Source organism: Hypanus sabinus, chromosome 9 (assembly GCF_030144855.1).
Source record: "Hypanus sabinus isolate sHypSab1 chromosome 9, sHypSab1.hap1, whole genome shotgun sequence".
NCBI classification, from domain to species: Eukaryota; Metazoa; Chordata; class Chondrichthyes; order Myliobatiformes; family Dasyatidae; genus Hypanus; species Hypanus sabinus.
The window spans coordinates 143,103,812-143,125,228 of NC_082714.1; the positions used below are offsets into that span (position 1 = coordinate 143,103,812).

The 21,417-nt window shown below is 41.2% G+C and overlaps 1 protein-coding gene across 12 annotated transcripts in view; it reads left to right on the forward strand.

Moving 5' to 3' along the window:
* The window catches only part of LOC132399867 (band 4.1-like protein 1), a 290,816-nt gene that overhangs the window by 247,489 nt on the left and 21,910 nt on the right, over positions 1-21,417 (forward strand). For 11 of the 12 annotated variants that reach the window (XM_059980728.1, XM_059980721.1, XM_059980718.1 and 8 more), the window contains 3 exons: positions 5,475-5,650; positions 14,377-14,558; positions 20,721-20,900. In XM_059980728.1, the coding sequence (XP_059836711.1) occupies positions 5,475-5,650; positions 14,377-14,558; positions 20,721-20,900 (538 nt within the window). The remainder of the gene's footprint in view (positions 1-5,474; positions 5,651-14,376; positions 14,559-20,720; positions 20,901-21,417) is intronic. The other variant, XM_059980726.1, reaches the window with a different exon arrangement.

A 21,417-nucleotide genomic window follows, 5' to 3' on the forward strand; every position in this document is an offset into this window, starting at 1 on the left:
CGAAAGCGGTGGCGGACTCCTCGTCCCAGGTAATGTCCTTGCTTGGACCCGACATCAGGGCGAACAGGGGGCGCATGATCCGGGCAGCTGAAGGGAGGAAGCGGTGGTAGAAATTGACCATACCTACGAATTCCTGAAGGCCTTTGATCGTGGTGGGTTGGGGAAAGTGGCGGACCGCATCTACCTTAGCGGGCAGAGGGGTTGCCCCGTCTTTAGTAATCCTGTGGCCCAGGAAGTCAATGGTATCGAGTCCGAACTGGCATTTGGCAGGGTTGATTGTAAGACCGTACTCACTCAGTCGGGCGCAGAGTTGACGGAGGTGGGACAGATGCTCCTGACGACTGCTGCTGGCTATGAGGATGTCATCCAAATAGATGAACGCGAAGTCCAGGTCCCGTCCCACCGCGTCCATTAACCGCTGAAACGTCTTTGCGGCATTCTTTAGGTCGAACGGCATGCAGAGGAACTTGAAAAGGCCAAACGGGGTGATGAGAGCCGTTTTGGGGACTTCGTCAGGATGCATCGGGATTTGATGGTACCCTCGGACGAGGTCTACCTTGGAGAAGATCCGTGCGCCGTGCAGGTTTGCTGCAAAGTCCTGAATGTGCGGCATAGGGTAGCGGTCCGGTGTGGTAGCCTCGTTCAGCCTGCGGTAGTCGCCGCACGGTCTCCAGCCTCCCGTCGCTTTGGGCACCATGTGCAGGGGGGAGGCCCATGGGTTGTCGGACCGCCGGATGATCCCCAATTTCTCCATCCTCTGGAACTCCTCCTTCGCCAGTCGGAGCTTGTCCGGGGGAAGCCGCCGAGCGCGGGCGTGGAGGGGTGGTCCCTGGGTCGGGATGTGGTGCTGTACGCCGTGTCGGGGCATGGTCGCTGTGAACTGCGGTGCCAGAACCGATGGGAAATCTGCCAGGACCCTGGTGAAGTCGTTGTCGGACAGCGTGATGGAGCCGAGGTGAGGGGCTGGCAACTGGGCTGCACCCAGGGAGAACGTCTGAAAGGTCTCGGCATGTACCAGTCTCTTCCTGGGCAGGTCGACCAGTAGGCTGTGAGCCCGCAAAAAATCCGCAGCCAGAGACGATTGGGCTACGGCAGCCAGTGTGAAGTCCCACGTGAACTGGCTGGAGCCGAACTGTAGCTGCACCTGACGGGTGCCATAGGTCCTTTCTGTGCTGCCATTCACGGCCCTCAGGGGGGGCCCCGGTGCCCTGCTGCGGGTGTTGTAACTCGTTGGAGGTAAATCGCTGATCTCGGCACCAGTGTCGACCAAAAACCGGCGTCCCGACCTGCTATCCCACACATACAGGAGGCTATCCCGATGGCCAGCCGCCGTAGCCATCAGCGGCGGCTGGCCCTGGCGTTTCCCGGGAACTTGCAGGGCGGGCAACAATGGCGGGCTTCTGCGCCCCACCGCTGGTGGTAGAAGCACCAGTGTTCATTGGGCCGGGGGTTGGTGGGCTCTGCGGCCGGGCCTGGACTGGTTTGCTGCTGGGAGCGTGGCTGGGAGATCTGTGCGATGGACGCCCCGCTCACCTTTTTGGCATTCCACAGCAAGTCCGCCCGGGCTGCCACCTTCCGGGGGTCACTGAAATCCGCGTCGGACAGCAGCAGGCGTATGTCCTCGGGCAGCTGCTCCAGGAATGCCTGCTCAAACATGAGGCAGGGTGTGTGTCCGTCGGCCAGAGACAACATCTCATTCATTAAAGCCGAAGGAGGTCTGTCGCCCAAGCCATCCAGGTGCAGTAAATGGGCAGCCCGCTCGCGCTGTGAGAGTCCGAAAGTCCTGAGGAGCAGGGCTTTGAATTCCATGTACTTGCCGTCTGCTGGGGGCGACTGTAGGAACTCCGCGACTTGGGCCGCTGTGTCCTGGTCGAGGGAGCTCACCACGTAGTAGTAGTGGGTCTCTTCTGAGGTGATCTGGTGAACGTGGAATTGGGCTTCGGCTTGCTGGAACCATAGGTTCGGTCGCTGTGTCCAGAAACCTGGCAGTTTCAACAAAACCGCATGAACAGAGGCGGCGTCAGTCATTTCTGGTCCAAAAATCGTTTGGACTGTCGGGGTCACCAATTGTAGCAGTGTGCTACATGCAGCGCTAAAATTACGACACGGAGTCGGTAACTGCAGTCGAAGGAAAAAACTTTATTCGAAATCCTCAGCCTCACTTTTAAGCCTCCCTCAACCTGCCCCCCGTGGTGCAGAGGCTCCAGAGCTCTGTGCTCGCAAACCCCCATAGGCTATCTAATTGTGAGCCGGTTCGGATGTGCCAGGAAATGGGTCGCCACAGTAGAACTTTTAGCTTGAATGCCATAAGCTACATAGTACTTAGCCGATCAAAATTCACCTTCATAAGTCCAGTTATAGCTTGAGTTAAGTGCAGGTAGGGACACAGTAAGCAAATATGTCTTGCTGGCAACCAAGGCAGCTGGCTAATACCATCCTATAGCTGAACATTGTGAAGTTTAATTTGGCAGATTCTCTGCTTCAGGAACCTATGAGAATGGAACATTGAACAAATTCCACAAACGGGCTTTGATTTTAAATACAAGTATTCTGATATTTAAATACCTCTCCCACACAAATAACTCAAAACTAATGTTGACTCGCATTAGCAAGATTATTGCAGTGCAAATCTTTACTGAGCTAAACCACAGATTTGAAATGATACATGAGCAAGGATGTTTACTAGCTTTCATTTGCATTCACAGCTTCTCCACTCGGGAAATTTTTCTCTTGAATCTCACTGCAATGATTCCCAAGCACCTGTTCCACTCCAGTCTACTTAATTTCAAGTATGAAACAGACGTTACTGAGTACTGGGCTGTCATCGGTTCAGATGACAGTCTATTAGTTGTTGGTGAGGCCGCCCTGAGAACTGTGCATAGTATTGGCCACCCTGTTGTAGGGTTAAACTGGGAAGTGTGCAGAAAATGTTTATGAGGATATTATCAGAACTAGAGGGCCTGAGGTAAAGGGAAAGCTTGGCCAGCCTAGTTGTTTATTCCTTGGAATGTAGGACAATGAGAGATCCCTTTATAGATAAGGTGGAAATTAACAGTCCTTTCCCCTGGGAAGTGGAGTCCTTGGGGTGGGGAGGGTGGGCATCGAGTTTTGGTGAGAGGGAAGGATTTAAAAGGAACCTGAGGGGCACCTTCACACTGAGGAAGGTGAGGATATGGAGTGAGATGTTCGAAGGAGTGGTTGAGGCAGGTGCAGTCATATCATTTCAGAAGCACTTGGGAAGTACACGGAGGAGTGGGGCTTAGAGGGAGCAAATTGATTATCATAGAACATGTATGTCACCATATATAAAGCTGAGATTCACTTTCTTGTAGGCATACTCAGTAAATGCAAAAAAAATAGAATCAATGGAAGACTGCACCCAACAGGGCAGACAACCAGTGTGCAAAAGACAATGAACTCTGCAAATACAATAGAGAAAAAAAATTAATAAATCAACAATACAAATTAAGAACATGAGATGAAGAGTCTTTGAAAGTGTGTCCATAGGATGGTGGGAACAGTTCAGTGATGGGCAAGTGAAATTGAGGGAATTTATCCCCTCTGCTTCAAAAGCCTGATGGTTGAAGGGTAATAACTGTTCCTGAACCTGCTGGTGTGAGTCCTGAGGCTCCTGTACCACCTTTCTGATGGCAGCAGCGAGAAGAGAGCATGAACTGGGTGGTGGGGATCCCCGATGATGCATGCTGCTTTCCTGTGGCGATGCCTCACGTATACGCGCTCGGTGGAGGAGTGGGGGTAGGTCTCTACCCATGCTCATGATGGACTGGGCCATATTCACCTCATTTTTGTAGGATTTTCCACTCAAGGGCATTGGTTTTTCCAAACCAGGCTGTGATGCATCCAGTCTATATACTCTCCATAACACATCTAAAAGAAGTTTGCCAAAGTTTTAGATGCCATACTGATTGTTAACTAACTTCTAAGGAAGAGAGACAGTGCCATGCTTTCTTTGTAATTGCAGTTGTGTGCTGGACCCAGAACAGGTCTTCTGAAATGATAGCACCAAGTAACTTAACGTTGCTGATCCTCTCCACCTCTGATCCCCCAAGGCTGAATGCAGGAAATTATGATTAGCAGGGTGAGCACTGTGGTCACCGTGGACTCATTGGGCTGAATGGTCTGTATCCATGCTGCCTTGCTGTAGAGATGCTCGATTCCCTGAAGGAAGTTAGTTGGTTTTAGTATCTATCCATGGATGATGAGCATTGGCACAGTGCTTTTAAGCTTTTAAATACAATTAAATCTTGTGCAGGTGCACATCATTTTAGAAAAAATACAAAAAGTGAAAAACTTCTGAAAAAGCAATTCAAAAACACTGATGTACAGTGTAAGTAATGGAGCCTTAACCAAGAAATACAAACTAGTGTTTATTTGTAGTTTCTAGAGATAAGTACAAGTGGTCTTCCTTGTAGATAACTGTACTGAATAGCTATCCTGTTTCTCAAATGGTCTGAATTCTAATTAAATTCAGTCTGGTGAAAACATTGGGATATAAAAGTGTTTCTAATAATGGTACTTTGTTAACCCTGACAATGATAGATAATATAGTTATGAGTTGTGTTATAGACAATCTGTGAAGGACATTGTCAAGTTGCTAATGAAGAAACATGGGTTTTTCACTAAAAACTTGTTCTGGAATAAATTGTTACATTCGGTTATATTGGAAGGTGACCTTTCTCCTCTTTATTCTTGAGAAATAATTACTGTTCTATCCAAACATACAGTCTTGTAGGTTTCTTGGATTTATTGCTGTTACTTTATCCCAGATCTACATTCTACCATGTTAGGATGATGCTAGACACTGGTACTGAAAGGTTGTAGATAAAACTACCTGTCCTGTTAAATAAATTCTGAAGATATCTTCTCAATTCTACGCTCAATATTTTCCTAACATTTTGCATTTTGTCTTCCATTTTCCAATCTATACATTGCCACATCATTCCTAAGTTCTCTTATCTAATGTACCATCTCTGCCTTAACTAGAACATTATAGTTCAGGGGGTTCCCAACCTGGTGTCCACATACCACTTAATGGTATCGGCCTTTGGCCTTTAAAAAAATAGGTTGGGAACCCCTTTTCTAGTTCTTGCTAATTTCTAAATACTTTGGATGTAAAATATTAAAGTCATTGTCAAAAATCCTTTCCATGTACTCAATATGCTCTACCTTCCCAGTGTTGAGACATCACCAGTACTCACCCTTCTGGAATTAATTTTCTAAGATTTTATGCAGTTCCACATTCTTTAAACCCATTAGGATCCCCCTAAGCATCCAAATTTTTGGTTATGTTAAGCACTACTGTGAAGTGCTTCAATGTGTTTGCTTTCCATGTTAAAGGTGCTATATAAGTGTGTATTCTCCGCACAGCCGTGCATAGTCAGCTGTGAAGTGTTCTGCCATTTTCCTTCGTAGCTGACCAAACTTCTCTCTGTATTAATTAACCTATTTCTTAGACTTGTGTCCCCTGAGCCACCTCCAAAGGGATTTCTTGTAATGGGTTCCAAGTTCCGCTACAGCGGTCGTACACAGGCTCAGACAAGGCAAGCCAGTGCATTAATTGATCGCCCAGCACCCTACTTTGAACGATCTTCAAGCAAAAGATACACAATGTCGAGGAGTCTAGATGGAGGTATGATTTTTACTTTTTTTTCTGGACTGGAAAAGTAACTCTGTTAATTGTATCTAAATCCCATGACCATCTTGAATTGAACCTGCACCATAAAACACAAATTCTTTCTAGTGAGGACGATCAGAAGTCAGTAGCTCAGAAAATTGCCGCCTCCTCTTGCACTTCTATAGTTATATAATGTAATCATACTGTAATATGGTACTGTGCAAAAATCTTAGGTACATATATATACCTATGGGAGCAGAGAACAAATCTGTAAATCTGGCAGGAGCAAAGGATGCTAGGAATAGTAAAGGTAGAGTGCTGTGAGAGGGATGTGAGACAGGTGGTAGAGAAGGTGGGGGGTGGCACAGGTGCAGACACACCCAACCCTGAGGCACTAGGCAAGCTAATATGATTCCTAACAATTGGTTTATTTATCATTATAGAACGTCTCTCTGATGTTTACCACACCCTCCCCTTTCTCTTTGCTTTTTCCAAACACTATTACACTTTTCCTGGCCCCTTCCTACTCTCAGTTCACGATAGAGACCCATATCAGAATGAAGCTTACCATCACTCACATAAGTCATGAAGTTTGTTTATTTTTGTGGCAGCTGTACAGTGCAATACATACTGTGCAAATGTCTTAAGCACCCTAGATAGATAGCTATATTAGACCGGCACAGTACTGTATATTTACCAGTCATTGTTTGATGAAATACATTTTTCCTTCCAAAACGGGACTAACTCAACTGTGTAAAGTGTTTTGAGTTGAATAACTGAAGTGGCCAAAATAAAGATGTTACTGTTTGAGTCACTGAGCTCTTCTGCATTTTGGTGTACTGTTACATACTGGATAAATCTGTGGTTTTTCCTTTAAAGATGCTCCTTGTTATTTTAGTGACACTGATCAAAAAATTTTGGTGGCAAATGAAAGGATATCCAGGTAAGATGTGATGACAGTGTGGTGAAATTTGTTCAAATGGCTTTGGGCGGTGCTTATCTCTAGAACTGTACCCAGGCAAACAATGAAGAGGCAAGTTCAGTACTTAAAAATAGAGAAACAAGGCACTAAAGTTGAATAACCACACCTTTATTTCAATCCTCTGCATCATTAATGCACTGAACAATACTTTCGTACGCAGTATTGGGAGAAAAGGCACCAAAACACAAATTTATCCTGTAAGTTCTGAATTAACAGAAAAGTATTCTGAAAAACAGAAAGCTTGTTAATTTTGTGATCACTAAATGACAATCCTCCCTATTTAGGACAAGTGTGAGTTCTTTCCATCAACTCTTGAGATGTGTTGGCACCAATGCAACTGGTTTGTACTTTGGGTTAAATGTAATTTTGCAAAGAACTAAATAAATTTCACAATTATGTGTATTATGAAATTTGTCCATAACTGTATAGCTTATATGTTTTGTCAAAAATGTGTAATTAGTAATAGTTATGTTATTACATATCCTTCAAAGTAAATTTAGTATCAAAGTAAATTTATGTCACCATCTACAGCCCAGACATTCAAACCATGGAAACGCTAAATAAGAGCATCAACTTTTATGTATACAAGTAGATTAAAACAGTTATTCAAAATATATGTAGAAATTGGAGGATTATGGAAAAGGTACTATACTGATAATGTACCTATTTGCAAATATTGTCTGGATTCCCAATATGTAGAATTACTAGTCCATTACTACTCCTCTCCCTGCTACTGGTATGGTGTCCCATCTGCTGATCCAAAGTCGATGTAAAATTTATTATCAAAGTACATAAATATTACCATATACCACCTTGAAATTCTTTTTTATTGCAGGCATTTGCAGGAAAATAAACTCAATAGAACTTACAGAAAAACTATAAACAATATCTGACAAACAACTATTGTGCAGAATCTGCAATTCCATTGGCGAATTTAATTTCCTTACAAAGAAAGAGGCCACTAATCCCCAAATACCTAAACAAAGTACCTGGCAGTAAAGACACTCTTCACAACTCTATTTCATCATCTTTATTTAATTAATAATTACTGCTCACCTAAGCCTTCCATTTTAATGCATTCTTCTATTACGCTTTCTAATATGACAGAATGGACTACAGAATTTTCCCAGCGAGTTTGAGCTGCTTTTTCAAACTCCACCTTCAATCTGTTAGAACAAAAAACATTATCGCACCATACAGGACCTTTGTGCCGACCTTAATCCTACATTTTTTTTCTATCATAAGACAATATGACATGGGATCAGAATTAGGCCATTCAGCCCATTGAGTCTGCTCTGCCATTCCATCATGGCTGATCCTGGATCCCAATCAACCCCATATACCTGCCTTCTTGCCATATCCTTTGATGCCCTGACCAATCAGGAAACGATCAACTTCCACCTTAAATATGCCCATGGACTTGACCTCCACCACAGTCTGTGGCAGGTCATTCAACAGATGTCATTATCCAAATCATTGACAAACATTGTGAAAAGTAGCGGCCTAATGCTGACCCCTGAGGAACATCACTAGTCATTAGCAGCCAACCAAGAAAAGGCCCCTTTTATTTCCACACACTGCCTTCTGCCTGTCAGCCACTCCTCTATCCATGCTGGTATCTTCCCTGTAATGCCATAGGATTTCATCTTGTTAAGCAGCCTCATGTGGCGCCTTATGAAATGCCTTCTGAAAATGCAAGTAAATGACATCCACTGCCTCTCCTTTGTCCACCCTGCTTGATACTTCCTCAAAGAACTCTGACAGATTTGGCAGACAAGGTTTCCCTTTACAGAAACCATGCTGACTTTGACTTATTTTATCATAAGTCTCCAAATACCTCAAAACCTCATCCTTAATAATAGACGCCAACACTTTCCCAACCACTGAGGCTAGGCTAACTGGCCTATAATTTCCTTTTTTTTGCATTTCTCCCTTAAGGCTTGGAGTGGCATCTTCCAATCCCCTGGGACCATGCCAGAATCAAGAGATTCTTGAAAGATCATGACCAATTCATCCATTATCTCTGCAGATATTGGATCTCTGACTCTGGGATTTAGTCCATCCGGTCCAGACCTTTGAGTTTGCCTACCACATTTTCCTTTGTAAAAGCAATGGTAGTAATTGCCTTTTGTTGAATTTTAAAAGCTTCCCAGCAAACAACTTCCCACTCACTTTTGCTACCTTATATGCCCTTTCTTTGGCTTTTATGCAGCCCTTAGCTTCCCCTGTCAGCCTTGGTTGCCTATTTTTGCCATTTGAGAACTTCTTCTGTGGGACATATCTATTCTGTGCCTTGTGAACTGTTCCCAGAAATTTCAGCCATCTCTGTTCTGCCAGTATCCTCCTCCGTTCCACCTGGGCAAGCTCCTCTCTCATGCCTCTATAATTCCCTTTATTCCATGGCAATACTGATACATACTTCTACGTCTCAAATTGCAGTATGAATTCAATCACATTATGATCACTGTCTCCAAAGGGTTCCTTTACATTACGCATCGTATTAACATTTGGGTTATTACACATCACCCAAGCTAAGATGGCTTTTCCTTGAGTAGGCTGAAACACAAGCTGCTCTAAAAAAACCCATCTTGTAAGCACTCAACAAATTCCCTCTTGCGATCCACCACCAACCTGATTTTCCCATTCCCTTGCATATTGAAATCCCCTATTACAGTTATGATATTACCCTTATTATATGCCTTTTCCATCTCCCCTTGTAAACTCAGCTCCACATGTTGGCTACTATTCGAAGGCCTATATATGATTCTCATAATGTTTTTTTCACCCTTGCAGTTTCTTACCTCTATCCACAAGGATACAATATTCTCTGATCCTATGTCACCTCTTCCTAAAGATGTAATTCCATCTCTTACTAACAGAGCCACACCACTACCTATGCCTTCTTGCCTGTCCTTTCAATACAAAGTATATCATTTGAGTTAAGCTCCCAGCTGTGGCTGCCTTTCAGCCCCAACTGAGAGATGCCCACAATGTCAAACGTACCAATCTCAAATTGCACCATGAGTTCATCCACCTTATTCCAAATGCTATGTGCATATAAATACAGCACCTTCAATCCTGCATTATTCACCTTTTTGAATTTTGCCTGTGTGGTACAATTTAACTCTGTCTGCATTCGTACCTAATCACTGGCTTGTCCTTTCTGACATTCGTATTACACCCATCATCTGGTTGTAAACCTGCTGGCTCATCCTCCGCTCTGTCATGCTGGTTCCCATCCCCCTGCCATGTTAGTTTAAACCTCTCCCAATGGCTGTTGTCAGACTGCCTGCAAGAATGTTGGATTCAAGTGCAACCTGTCCCTTTTGTACAGGTCCCACCTGCCCAGAAGAGGTCTCAATTATCCAGAAATCTGAATCTCTGCACCCCTGCTCCAAATCTTCAGCCACTGATTTGTCTGCAACTCATTCTATTCCTATCCTCACTTTCACGTGGCACAGGCAGCAATCCTGAGGTTACTACCCTTGAAGTCCTGCTTCTCAGCTTCCTTCTTAGCTCCCTGCATTCCTTTTAATCAGGACCTCCTCCCTATTTCTACATATGTCATTGGTATTGATCTGTACCACAACTTCTGGCTGCTCACCCTCATTTTTCAGGATAGTGTGGACGCATTCAGAAACGTCACAGACCCTGGCACTTCTCATCCTTGCACCTATCTTAAGGGTTTCTTAAATGCCCCTAAATGTATTGGCTATCACACTTGGCAGGATGTTCCGTGCACCCACCACTCCCTGTGTTTTCTAAAAAAAAAACTGTCTCTGACGTCACCCAATACATTCCTCCAATCACTTTAAAATTATGCTTCCTTGTATTAGCCATTTCTGGCCTGAGGAAAAAGTATCTGGTTCTCTGCTCAATCTATGCTCTTATCGTCTTGTGCACCTCTACCATCCTCCTTTGCTCCAAAGAACAAAGCTTCAGCTCACTCAACCCACTCTCGTATGACCCATTTTCTAGTCTGGGCAGCATTCTGGTAAATGTCCTCTGCACCCTCTCTAAAGCTTACTCAGACTTCCTACGTGTAACAACCAGAACTGAACGCAGTATTCCAAGTGTGGTCTAACCAGGGTTTGAGTGCTGCAACATTACCTCATGGTTCTTGAACTGTTCACTAATGGTCTGGAATCCCAGCACAACAATTTCATTAATATGGTTTAATTTTTCACAGACTACTTTTGCTTTCAATGTAGTATTGTTATTGTACTGGTCAAAACCCCTTGGTCTGTCCAGTGGGAAGACTGTAGCACCGAGGCCCCCAGTTTTTGCAAACCGGAGGTTGTTGTAATCAAATTGCTTGCAGCAAGATGTATTTGGTTGCTTGTCTTGAAATGCATTTCAAGGAGAACTTTCTAAAAGTGGTACAACATATTTAATCGGTATACTTAAGTGATGGAGCCATTAGGGGTAATCCATACCCAATATATTCACTATGGCTTGAAATAATTGGTCAAAAACTGTGTAGAGTCAATGGAAAGAAACTGAAAAGATAGTATCTGGCAATTCTGCAGATAAGAGTTCAGGAGTTGTGGCTTTTTAACTTGGGAAAGTGTTGGTGAGGTTTAAAAATGAGGACTTAAAAATGAGGTCTGAAGGCAAATTTGCAATAAATCCAGAAATATTTCAGGTAATGTCTAAACTAAAATAATTTTCAAAGGAATGATTTGATCATGGAATTCACTGCAACTGTTGTTGAAAGTAACGGAATCCGAGGAAATGAATGGTTTTACAAAAACAGGAAAAAACATCAGGAAATGAGGAAAGTACATTTGCTTTAGTGATGCTGCAATCCGAATGGATGAAACGATCTGACTTTTATATCGTAATATTTTATAACTTAGAATCGGCGTGGTGGAACTGACCATTCTCCTTTGAGAAAAGAAGCAATTACCTATTTCTAGGTTTTTATATAAATAAAATGCTCACTGTAGTTAAATTTCAATCCTAGAATTTGATTAATATGCAAATTTGGTTAATAGTAAGTGAATGTTTAACTCAAATATAACAATTTACATTTTTATCTGATTATCAGTAAATGACTGTGACTGTAGTAGTAGATGTGAAAATAAGTTTGATACAAACAAATACACGTAAAGAATAATGGGTGATAAATCGGTGGAAACTGGAGCACCTTCTGGTGGGGTCAGAGGTCATAGAAAGTCCTCTGCAAATTGACTGTGTAAACAACATAAAACTGGCAAATTGTGGAAGATGGATATGTTGGCATGGCGATTTTTTATTAAACCATTAATCCACTAATATTCTGGAGACGTGAGTTTAAATCCTGCCTTGGCAGCTGGAAATTTAAATTCAGTTAATTAAATGAATTGAGAATGAAAAGCTAGTGTCAGCCATGATGACCGTGAAGCTACCTACTTGTCACTTGAAAAAGAAAGCCCCATCTGGTTCAGTAATGTCCTCTAAGAAAGAAAGTTCACTGTTCTGGACAAATACATCTTCAGCCTCACAACAATGGGGATAACACTGGTCTGCTTTAGGATTTAGCAAGCCAAGCCACATCATTCAAAGACAATTTGAATATCAAAAAAAAACTCTAGCTATAGGAAATCAAAACTAAAACCAGAAAATGCTGTAAATACTGAGCAGATCTCTGGGCATCGAAGGAAATAAAATGGAGTAAATGTTTCTATTGAAAATTCTTCATCAGAATGGGGAATGTTAAAAACAACAAGATGGAGGGTAGAGAGGAGGTAAATAAGACAAAGGGAATATTTCTGATGGGATGAATGCAGGGTCTCCTTAGCTTGTTAATGTAGCTGTCAATGAGGGGAGTTAGAAAGAGAGAGAAAAGCAGACACGTAAAGCTGTGAAGTGCAAGTCAGAGCTATTGTTGGACTAGAATGCAACAAGAGAATGCTGTAATGTCAAGCACAGTGAGCAGTGTTTCTCGAGAGCGGGTGGGCAGTGGGGAAAGCAAGTTGCTGTTTCAAACAGAAATGGCTACTGCAGGAGCAAACTAAAAAAACCACAGAACTGATGTTTAAAATAATGAGCGATTTGTCAAAAAACTGATGTGCACCAAGAGACCAGCCAAAGCTGGTCTACATTTGCATGAATTTGAAGCAGCTTTTACATTCTCAGTTGGTGAGAATACCAGTAAAATTACATGTTGATAACAATGGTGGCTACGGAAAGATTTAATGAGCTAATAGACTAGGCCCTGCTTACATAATAAAATGATTATCCATGGGTCTAACAGTAAATCCAGTTTTCTATTCCAACAATGGGTGCACACTATAGCATAATTAATAAGGTAGCTGAAACCTGGGTGACATCACTGCTGCGTTCCATGTCTCTACTTCTGGGCTTTGTCTGCAATTCCCCCTTAACACATTCGCACAAACCTCATCCCTATTTACTGGTTTTAGCCCTCACTGTTCCTTCCACAACAATAGCCAGTAAAAATACAAACACAGAAAAATGAGCTACCTGAAATGGTTGGAGCTGGTGCTCAGGCTTGAAGGCTACAACCTGCCCAGGCAGCCATGAACTGTGTGCATTGGGCCTCACTGGGTCGGTGCAGAACGGCATTGTTTGGAATGAGATGGTGAATTAAGGTGACTGACAACTGGAAGCTTTTTTCCCTCTTCCCTCCTTCCGCTGCCCCCTTTTCCAAATGTAGATTATTTAATGATTATAGTATCACAGGAATACAATATTACAGTACATCATGATACACACTTCCTTGCAATTTCAAATTATTCAAGATTGTTTAATGTCATTTCCCAGACATAAATGTAAAGGAGGACAAAATAATTGTTACTCCAGATCCAATGCACCACACAAAAAAAAACACAATTAAAATAAAGAATATAATAAAAAAGCCACAATAAATATAAATGCATAAGATTGTATGTACATAAAGTGACGTTATGTACAGAAGTATCTGTTCATAAAGTGACTGACAGAAAATGATAAAGTATTGGTGATGGGGGGGGTGGGGTATGTTGGTAGGTGGAGGTGCTGATCCTTACTGCGTGTGGAAAGTAACTGTTTTTGAGTCTGGTGGTCTTGGTGTGGGTGCTATGGACCCTCCTCCATGATGGGAGTGGGGCAAACAGTCCAAAAGCAGGGTGGATGGGATCTTTCATCATATTGCTGGTCTTTTTCTGGCACCTCTCTTTAAATAACATGGTCATCACTATCTAGAAAGCGCTCGAGCCTGAGGTGCCAATGGTCCCAGAAATCCTCCATTGTACCTGTGGACATGACCCTGGAAGAGAGGCAGGCAACTACATTGGGCAGAAATACAATAGGAAGCCTTGCAGATTAAACTAAGGTGTACCGCCAAGTGGTCACCCTAACAGAGTTTTGTTTCCTCTGATGTGGACGAGACTATGTACCATACACAACATTCAAAGAAGTGCAAGTGAATCACTGGCCAGGTCATTTGACAAGATCAGCACTTATTGACAGTGATGTCCATATCCTCTCTGAGATGATGCACATTCAGGAAAAAGTAAGTAGAACAAACACTGCAGACGGACGACCTGATTGACATTGTTGGGGCTCTGAATCTGAGTTAGGCAGGTGTGCACTTTTAAGAGCACTCGGAAATGGTATTTGTTGGTATAAAATCAATATAAAGGCAAAGAAGAATATTATATATCCTCGAACTGTTGGCAGGTAATATGCTCTTCCCTTTTTTATCAAACTGCTTGACATAAATTTTTTTTGGAGTATAATGAGCATATTTTACGTCAGGTATTCTGACTTGCAGAGTTTTTCCGTCCAGCTTCTGTTGGGGAGAACCATGATGCCCTTTTGAAGGATTTGACAAAGGACCCAAGCGAAACTTCAAGGACAGAAACACCAGATACAACGCAGTCAGACAGCAAGAAATCCTCCCAGAAGTCAGAGAAAACAGAAGTTACAACACCAACAAAAATAAAAGAAATGAAGGTACAATAGTGTTGAAGTTTTAAGATTCTGATGCAGCTAATAAATTTTATTGTTAACCAATAATCCACTATATTTTTGGAGGTCAGTAAAATTGTGCAGAAATACAGGAGACTGAGTTCTGACCTAGAAGGATAATGTGTTTCTCTAAGTAGATATTCATTCCTCTATCCTTTCTTTGACTCGGTCCAGCTGAGCATAATTGAAGGCATGGAATGGTACGATATTGCCAAGGTATCCCTCCTGCTTGGCGGTATGCAATGATGTTGTATGCAACGATGTGCCAAGGTTCATTCCATTCACTACACACCTGTGACTAAATTTCATTTGACTCTATTGGGATAAAGCATCTCTGGACTGGAACAGAAATAAAATTGCCTAAATACAGTCTAAAGCCTCACTCTGGAAGGGCATGGAGATGATTGAAAAAGGAATTGGTCAGTCGCATTGATTAGAAAGCTGTCTTTTCCCGGGTTGGGGTAAAGGAGCAGCATTACGGGAAAGCAGTTGTAAGTTTTGGCTCTAGTCCAAGCCTGAAATTGACACTGATAATTATAAAATGGTGTCAATAATGAAGAAACCAAGGAATAGGGAGACAGCAGAGTGAAGATGGTTGGTACTTAAGCATTATGAATTCAGCAGATCCTTGAGTTACAGATCAAGGGTCAGCTATATTCACCATTGGTATTTGCATCCACAGTGGATCCTGGTTAATTGGGACTAGTACGTTTTAGCCCAGTTATGTGGTTGCCCCAATTAGCTGAAGTTTCATGGAAATAGTTTAAAAGGAATAAAAAAGACAAACTACCATTTAACTGAGAAGCCTACCAATACTACTACAGTACCCTAAAATTACGTATTAGTTCCTAATAGCTCTCAGTGGAGGAATTCATTCAGAGTACGCTGCCGTGTTCTTCTGATTGACTGTAAATTAACAAAATCAGCACAGACACCTAGTTCAGATAATGGACTGCCTTCAAACAATGCTTCTGACAATAGCATCCTCCATGTCTTCATTTTGATTGTAACATTCAAGATGATTGTCGATAGCTTTGAATTATTCATAGTTCTCAACTTGAAGCAGTAGAATCATTTTCATTTTCACTCCTGGCTATTTCTGACATCTACAATCCTGAATGCTGGGAAACCACAGTGAGCAGACCAGTTCTGATTTGTCTTGCTGCATATTTCTTGCCAACTATCAGTGACAAAAATCACTGCTTTTTTGAACACAAACACATACAATTGACACTATCTTAAAAACTGTTTGCTCCAAGCATTAGGGTTAACCCTACTCCTAAGCACGATGTCGTGTCTGACAGCCACACAAGTCCACGCGACTGACTCTAGTTAGAAACTGTTCGGCAACAGTCGTCCGTCCCAATTATGCAGCAGAGTGTCCCAAATAAATTAAGGGAGTCCCAGGTATTTTCTTGATTAGTTTTTAATCTTTAAGGGTTGTCTCTAATAAGCAGCTGCTCCGATTAACAGATGGCCCAGTGGATCAAAATTGACTGTATTAAGAAGTTGCTGCGATGTGTTAGGGTGCAACATGAAACAAAAAAAACCCAATATTCAACAATTATAAAATATAAAGAATTATACTGAAATAAAAAAAAGGTAATCAACTTAGAGGTTAAAGGGTGAATATGGAATAAAATGTGCATGCATAAATAAATACCTGCTTGTATACAATATAAACAGCATTCAGAGATGCACAGAGGATGCCTCAGAAATGGAAGTATACCTGGGGTTAGATAAGGAATGTCTCCAGAAAGGCTAACAGTTACCATCTCCACTAACACTCAGCGATACGTGCCTGTTGTAGAAAGTAACCAGCAGCTGCTGCTGCCGCTGCTCTGTGTGTGTTATTATGAACGCATCAGTTTATGCAGGGTGTAGTGTGGAGTCCCATTGATACCGCGATCCCGTGTCAACACCACCTCTCATCAGTATTGCTGGGCATACCATTTAGTGGCAGGTGGCCAAGATGCTTTATCAGAAAGAGGAATGCAACTGCAATTGTACGTCACTTTTCACAACTTTCGGAAATTGCAAAGCACTTACAGGCAATTAAGTACTTTATAATGCATGATCACTTTTACAGTGTCAGAAAGCAACTTGTGTATTGGCACACATCATTGATGGGATTTATGATTAGATGTTATGAGGAGCGATGTTGGTTGAAGAACATGCCTAATATTTGCTCTTCATCTAACAATACAATTGTGATTTTTGTATTCATTCTTGAGATTTTGTTTTCAAGTCCTATTTCAAAAACTTCTTTAATAAGGCTTCTAAACCATGACAATTGCACTGGAATTTCAAATGTGGTGCTACCTAAGACTGGCAATGCAAATTTTCCTCAAGAGTGATGCAACTGCTGTCTGATTGTGAAATCAAACTTCCAGTGGGCCTGTAATTCAACATCAGAATCAGGTTTAATATCACTTTACTGAGGTAGTGTTTATGGGTTCACTGTCCATTCAGAAATCTGATGGCAGAGGGGAAGAAGCTACTCCTGAATCATTGAGCATGTGCCTTCAGGCTCCTGTACCAACTCCCTGATGGTAGCAATGAGAAGAAGGCACGTCCTGGGTCATGGGGGTCCTTAATGATGGATGTCATCCTTTGAGGCAGCGCTTCTTGAAGATGAAATAGTACAGTGCTTAGTACAGTGACATTGGATTAATTACTTAATACATCAATTGATATATCTTTTAAAGCCTCTCATCTGTTTGTGAATTAGGCCATGAAGTTGTAGGCCATCACAGAGTGATAGTCAAGGTCCACCTTGACCCTGTGAGATTTTAGCATAGACAACTTGTGCTGGTTTCATAGTACTGAAAGTAGGCTTGTGTTTCTTTTCCCCTTGTGAGTAGCACGTTAGCCATATACATGTTCAGAAGCAACCTGGCAAATCACCTCTTAGTAATGAGTACGATGACACAAAACTGAAGGGAAAGAGAGATTACTATAGAAAGGGAAACATTCCTGTACTTGTCTTTTGTTTATAATGACTGAAATGAGCAGTCTGTTACCATTCTTGTTTTGGATGAAATGTAATTACAGTTTCCAGGAAAGAGAAGCAAAATTCCTCTGTGAATAGCATTTTCTGGGTGTCTAAGTGGGACTTCAATTCGTAATTGATTTTATTTATTTGGAACAGTAACAATTTAGTCTTACATTTCTGATTATTTAGCCTAGCACATTCTACTTTTTTGGATTTCAGGCAGGATCTACCCATAAGGCTTTTGAAAAATGAATACATAACACCTATAGTCCATCCCAAAAATTTACAGTCACCAAATCCTGCTTTTAAAGAATCAAGATTCTGAAGACCTTAACCCTCTTATCCAGCTAATAGTTTTATTCAGTGGTAGAAATCACCATCTGATTCCTTCATGCTTCACATAAAGCTAAGAAAGAACATATATGACACAATTCAAATAGCTTGTTCATTTTGCTTTTGACTTGTAAACAATTTTCACATTTTCTTCTACTCTAGTGGACTTGTTTGGGTAAATGTGGTGCAAAATGACTTTGAAAACGAATTTCTACAGTTTATCCAAAAATACAGAAAGAACGTCTAGACCTTAAGACATAGGAACAGAACTACACCATTTGGTCGATCAAGTCTTCTCCTCTGTGCAATCATGCATGATATTTAAATTTAATCAAAAAATGGGAGGTGCAAGGACATGGAAAATATTTTCACGATGTTGTGACTGAGCACAGTCGGTTCTCAGTGAGGCTTAGAATCAAGACAGACTTGAATAGCTAATGTGGAAGGCAAAGGTTCACAAGGAAATTTGGATTAGATGCCAATGAGTTAGAACACCTGCTATGTTTACGCAAACAAATAAAAATACATTTACACCTGAATGAATTACCTATTTCTAGTAAAACTAACTGTATTCAGGAACTATAGAAGCAGGTTTTAGTCATTCCCAATTGTCTTGAATTCGCCATCTATCCAGAGGATTTAGAAAATATTCATGACACAAAGTGCACAGTTGATACAAATGCATACTGAACCCAGAGTTTAAGAAAATTGTGACAGAGTGAAGCAGCATTGGAGTCCCACAGGGGACAAGTCCACTTATCTTAGACCTTAACTCCAGATTTGTCCTCCACAATGTTGGTGTTAATATAAACAGAAACTGCTTCAAAACAAACTATTGGTCTAAGTGGACAGGGGACAAGTCCACTTATCTTAGACCTTAACTCCAGATTTGTCCTCCACAATGTTGGTGTTAATATAAACAGAAACTGCTTCAAAACAAACTATTGGTCTAAGTTATTTCTTTCAAGCATTGATTTTCCCATTGCTAAGTTTGATTTCATTCTTCACATGAAGGTCAATAGATTAAGGTCTTGTTTTGGATTTAATTGATTTGATTTCTTTTGAAATTTTGCTGTCAGATGGAACATGAAGATGAGCCGAAACTTAGGCAAGAGGTAGTGTACAGACCACTGCGGGCTGGTTTTACTGTAGTTTATGTGAAATATTTTCATATCTGTTTTTAAAAAAAAACATTCTCAATTTAGAAGATAATTAGTTTTAATTTATTTTGAATGGAAATTCATTCATCAAGCTAATTATAGATATAACATTGAGTTACTGCAATTTGTTTATCCTTCACAATTTATCACCTACAGAACCAAGAAATTCACTGCTCCCTTTGAAACACTAATTTGTTACCAAGATCTGGAAATTCATGTTGTTTGAGACTTAAAAAAACTGATCTTGTCACAGAATAGTGGGTGATAATTTTCTGAATCATGTTTTTTCATTGTCGTCAGGACACTACTTCTACACTAATGTACATTTCATAAGTGAATGCGGTGCTGTAAAAATCCTGCCGAAGCTTCACTCTGGAGGATAACCAAGTGTTAACTATTCACCGGATGTCGCTTGATCACCAAATGCATTACATTGCAGTGTAGCACTCTGTGCCGCCTCCTTGCTTGTTGCATACAAAGCTGCTAGCCATTTGATCTTGTGTGTGTGTTTGTAAATCTTCCATCGCTTAGATTGTATTTATCAGCTTTGGAAGCGTGACTTTCAATTAGGTGCAATGCTAGTTTCATTAGCTGCAGTAAGTCATTGACTGTTATGATGCTTTCTTATGCATTGAGAAAGAGGTTGGCACAGCTAATAGAAATGTAATTTGGTTTGATGGAAGGCTGCTTTACACTTGGGGTTGGATCATATCATCTCTGATGCCGGGTACCTTAACTTGTAAATCTATGATGGTTGACATACGTATTATCTCTCACCCTCTGGCATCCGGATCCCTACTCAGTGAGACTAGTCCTCCAGTGCGGCTGCAGTGTCCTTCTGCTCCTTGTCAGAACATTTTAAGCCTAAGCACGTGATCTCTGTCACTTCAAAGTACAATGGCTTCAGCTACTATGGGCACCACCATCTTTTGGCCTGACTTTGAAAGGTGGTGTTTGCTTCTCATTGTTGGGTCTAAATTACCTGCCTGTCAGCACGAGAGTATCTTCACCATGCAGGCTACAGAAGTTCAAGTCACAGCTCACCTTCATTGTTTCCAGCTGTTGAGAATAGCCAATAAACAATGGCTTAGTCAACAATGCTCACATCTGTAAATGAATAAACTAGCAAATAATGAAATACCTGCTGTTTTATTCAGGTGATTATTCATATTTATACTCCATCTGCTGTAGATTTAAAACCATTATATATATATTGAAAAATAGAGCTTTTTCACTTGATAAATACAATCATGATACAGGGATTGAAGGCGGTCTACCTAAGTTTGTCGTAAAGTTGGCAGGAATTGAAATCTGTGAAATAATTTGGGGGGATGAAACCATACTGAGAGAGTATTTTGTATTAAATTGTAGCAGGTGTTTAAGCTGAATTCTAAAATGAATTAAAATATACTGCAGAAAAATAATTATTAGTCCAGTCATTTTCCCAAGATCCAGTCTGGCAGAACAATAGTATTCCAAAAGCAAGCTTGTTAATAAAAATTTGTGTTCTTGCTTCAGTTAAGTGGTACAATGAAATTTCAGACAAATGAGCTTTAGAAATGGGTATATTGTCTTCTCTCTCTTCATTAGGGACTACTTAAACCAGTGTCTCGTTACCTCTAATGTAACAAATTTCTTTTTCTTTCAATTATATTAAAGTTCCTGGATAAATCAGAAGATGTGTTGTTGAAGCATCAGGCGAATATCAATGAACTCAAACGGACTTTACAAGAGTCTACTAATATTAAGATAAGTCATGGTGACCGGGAAAAGAAATTAACAACTTCTCCATTAAAACCAAAAGAGAAGGAGCAGGAGGAATCCGAGAAGCCTAAAGAGGTGGGTTTTGTTTCTAAGCACTTTATTGAAGCTGTGAGTATGTTAGATCTGCCAACTTGGTTCTGGCTCTTGATTATCCGTTTATTTGTTACTTTACTGGCAGTGGCTATTTTTCTAGTTGCAGCAATGGGATGAGCAATGTGCATTTTACTAAAAACAGGATTACACCACAGTTAATTCATACAGAGTAAGATTTTGACCACCACCTTGGTGCAGAATAAAATGACAGGATGCTATAATAGGGATTAGATTATAGACTATTGACTGCAATTTGTTTATTCTGATTAACTTTCTGAACAGAAGACTGCAAAATTCTTGATGGCTAAGAGTCAACCAAATAAAGTATGTAAACATTTTCCATATTCCTTGTCAATGGCAGTGTGAAGCTTCCTTTTTAGTCTTGCCTCTTCAGTAACATACCAATGTGGTTTTCCATGGTAGTTAACAGTATTTACTTTGATAATGCGCACAGCTCACCTTTGTGATGCATTGGAGTTTGGGAAGGTTTCTTTTAATA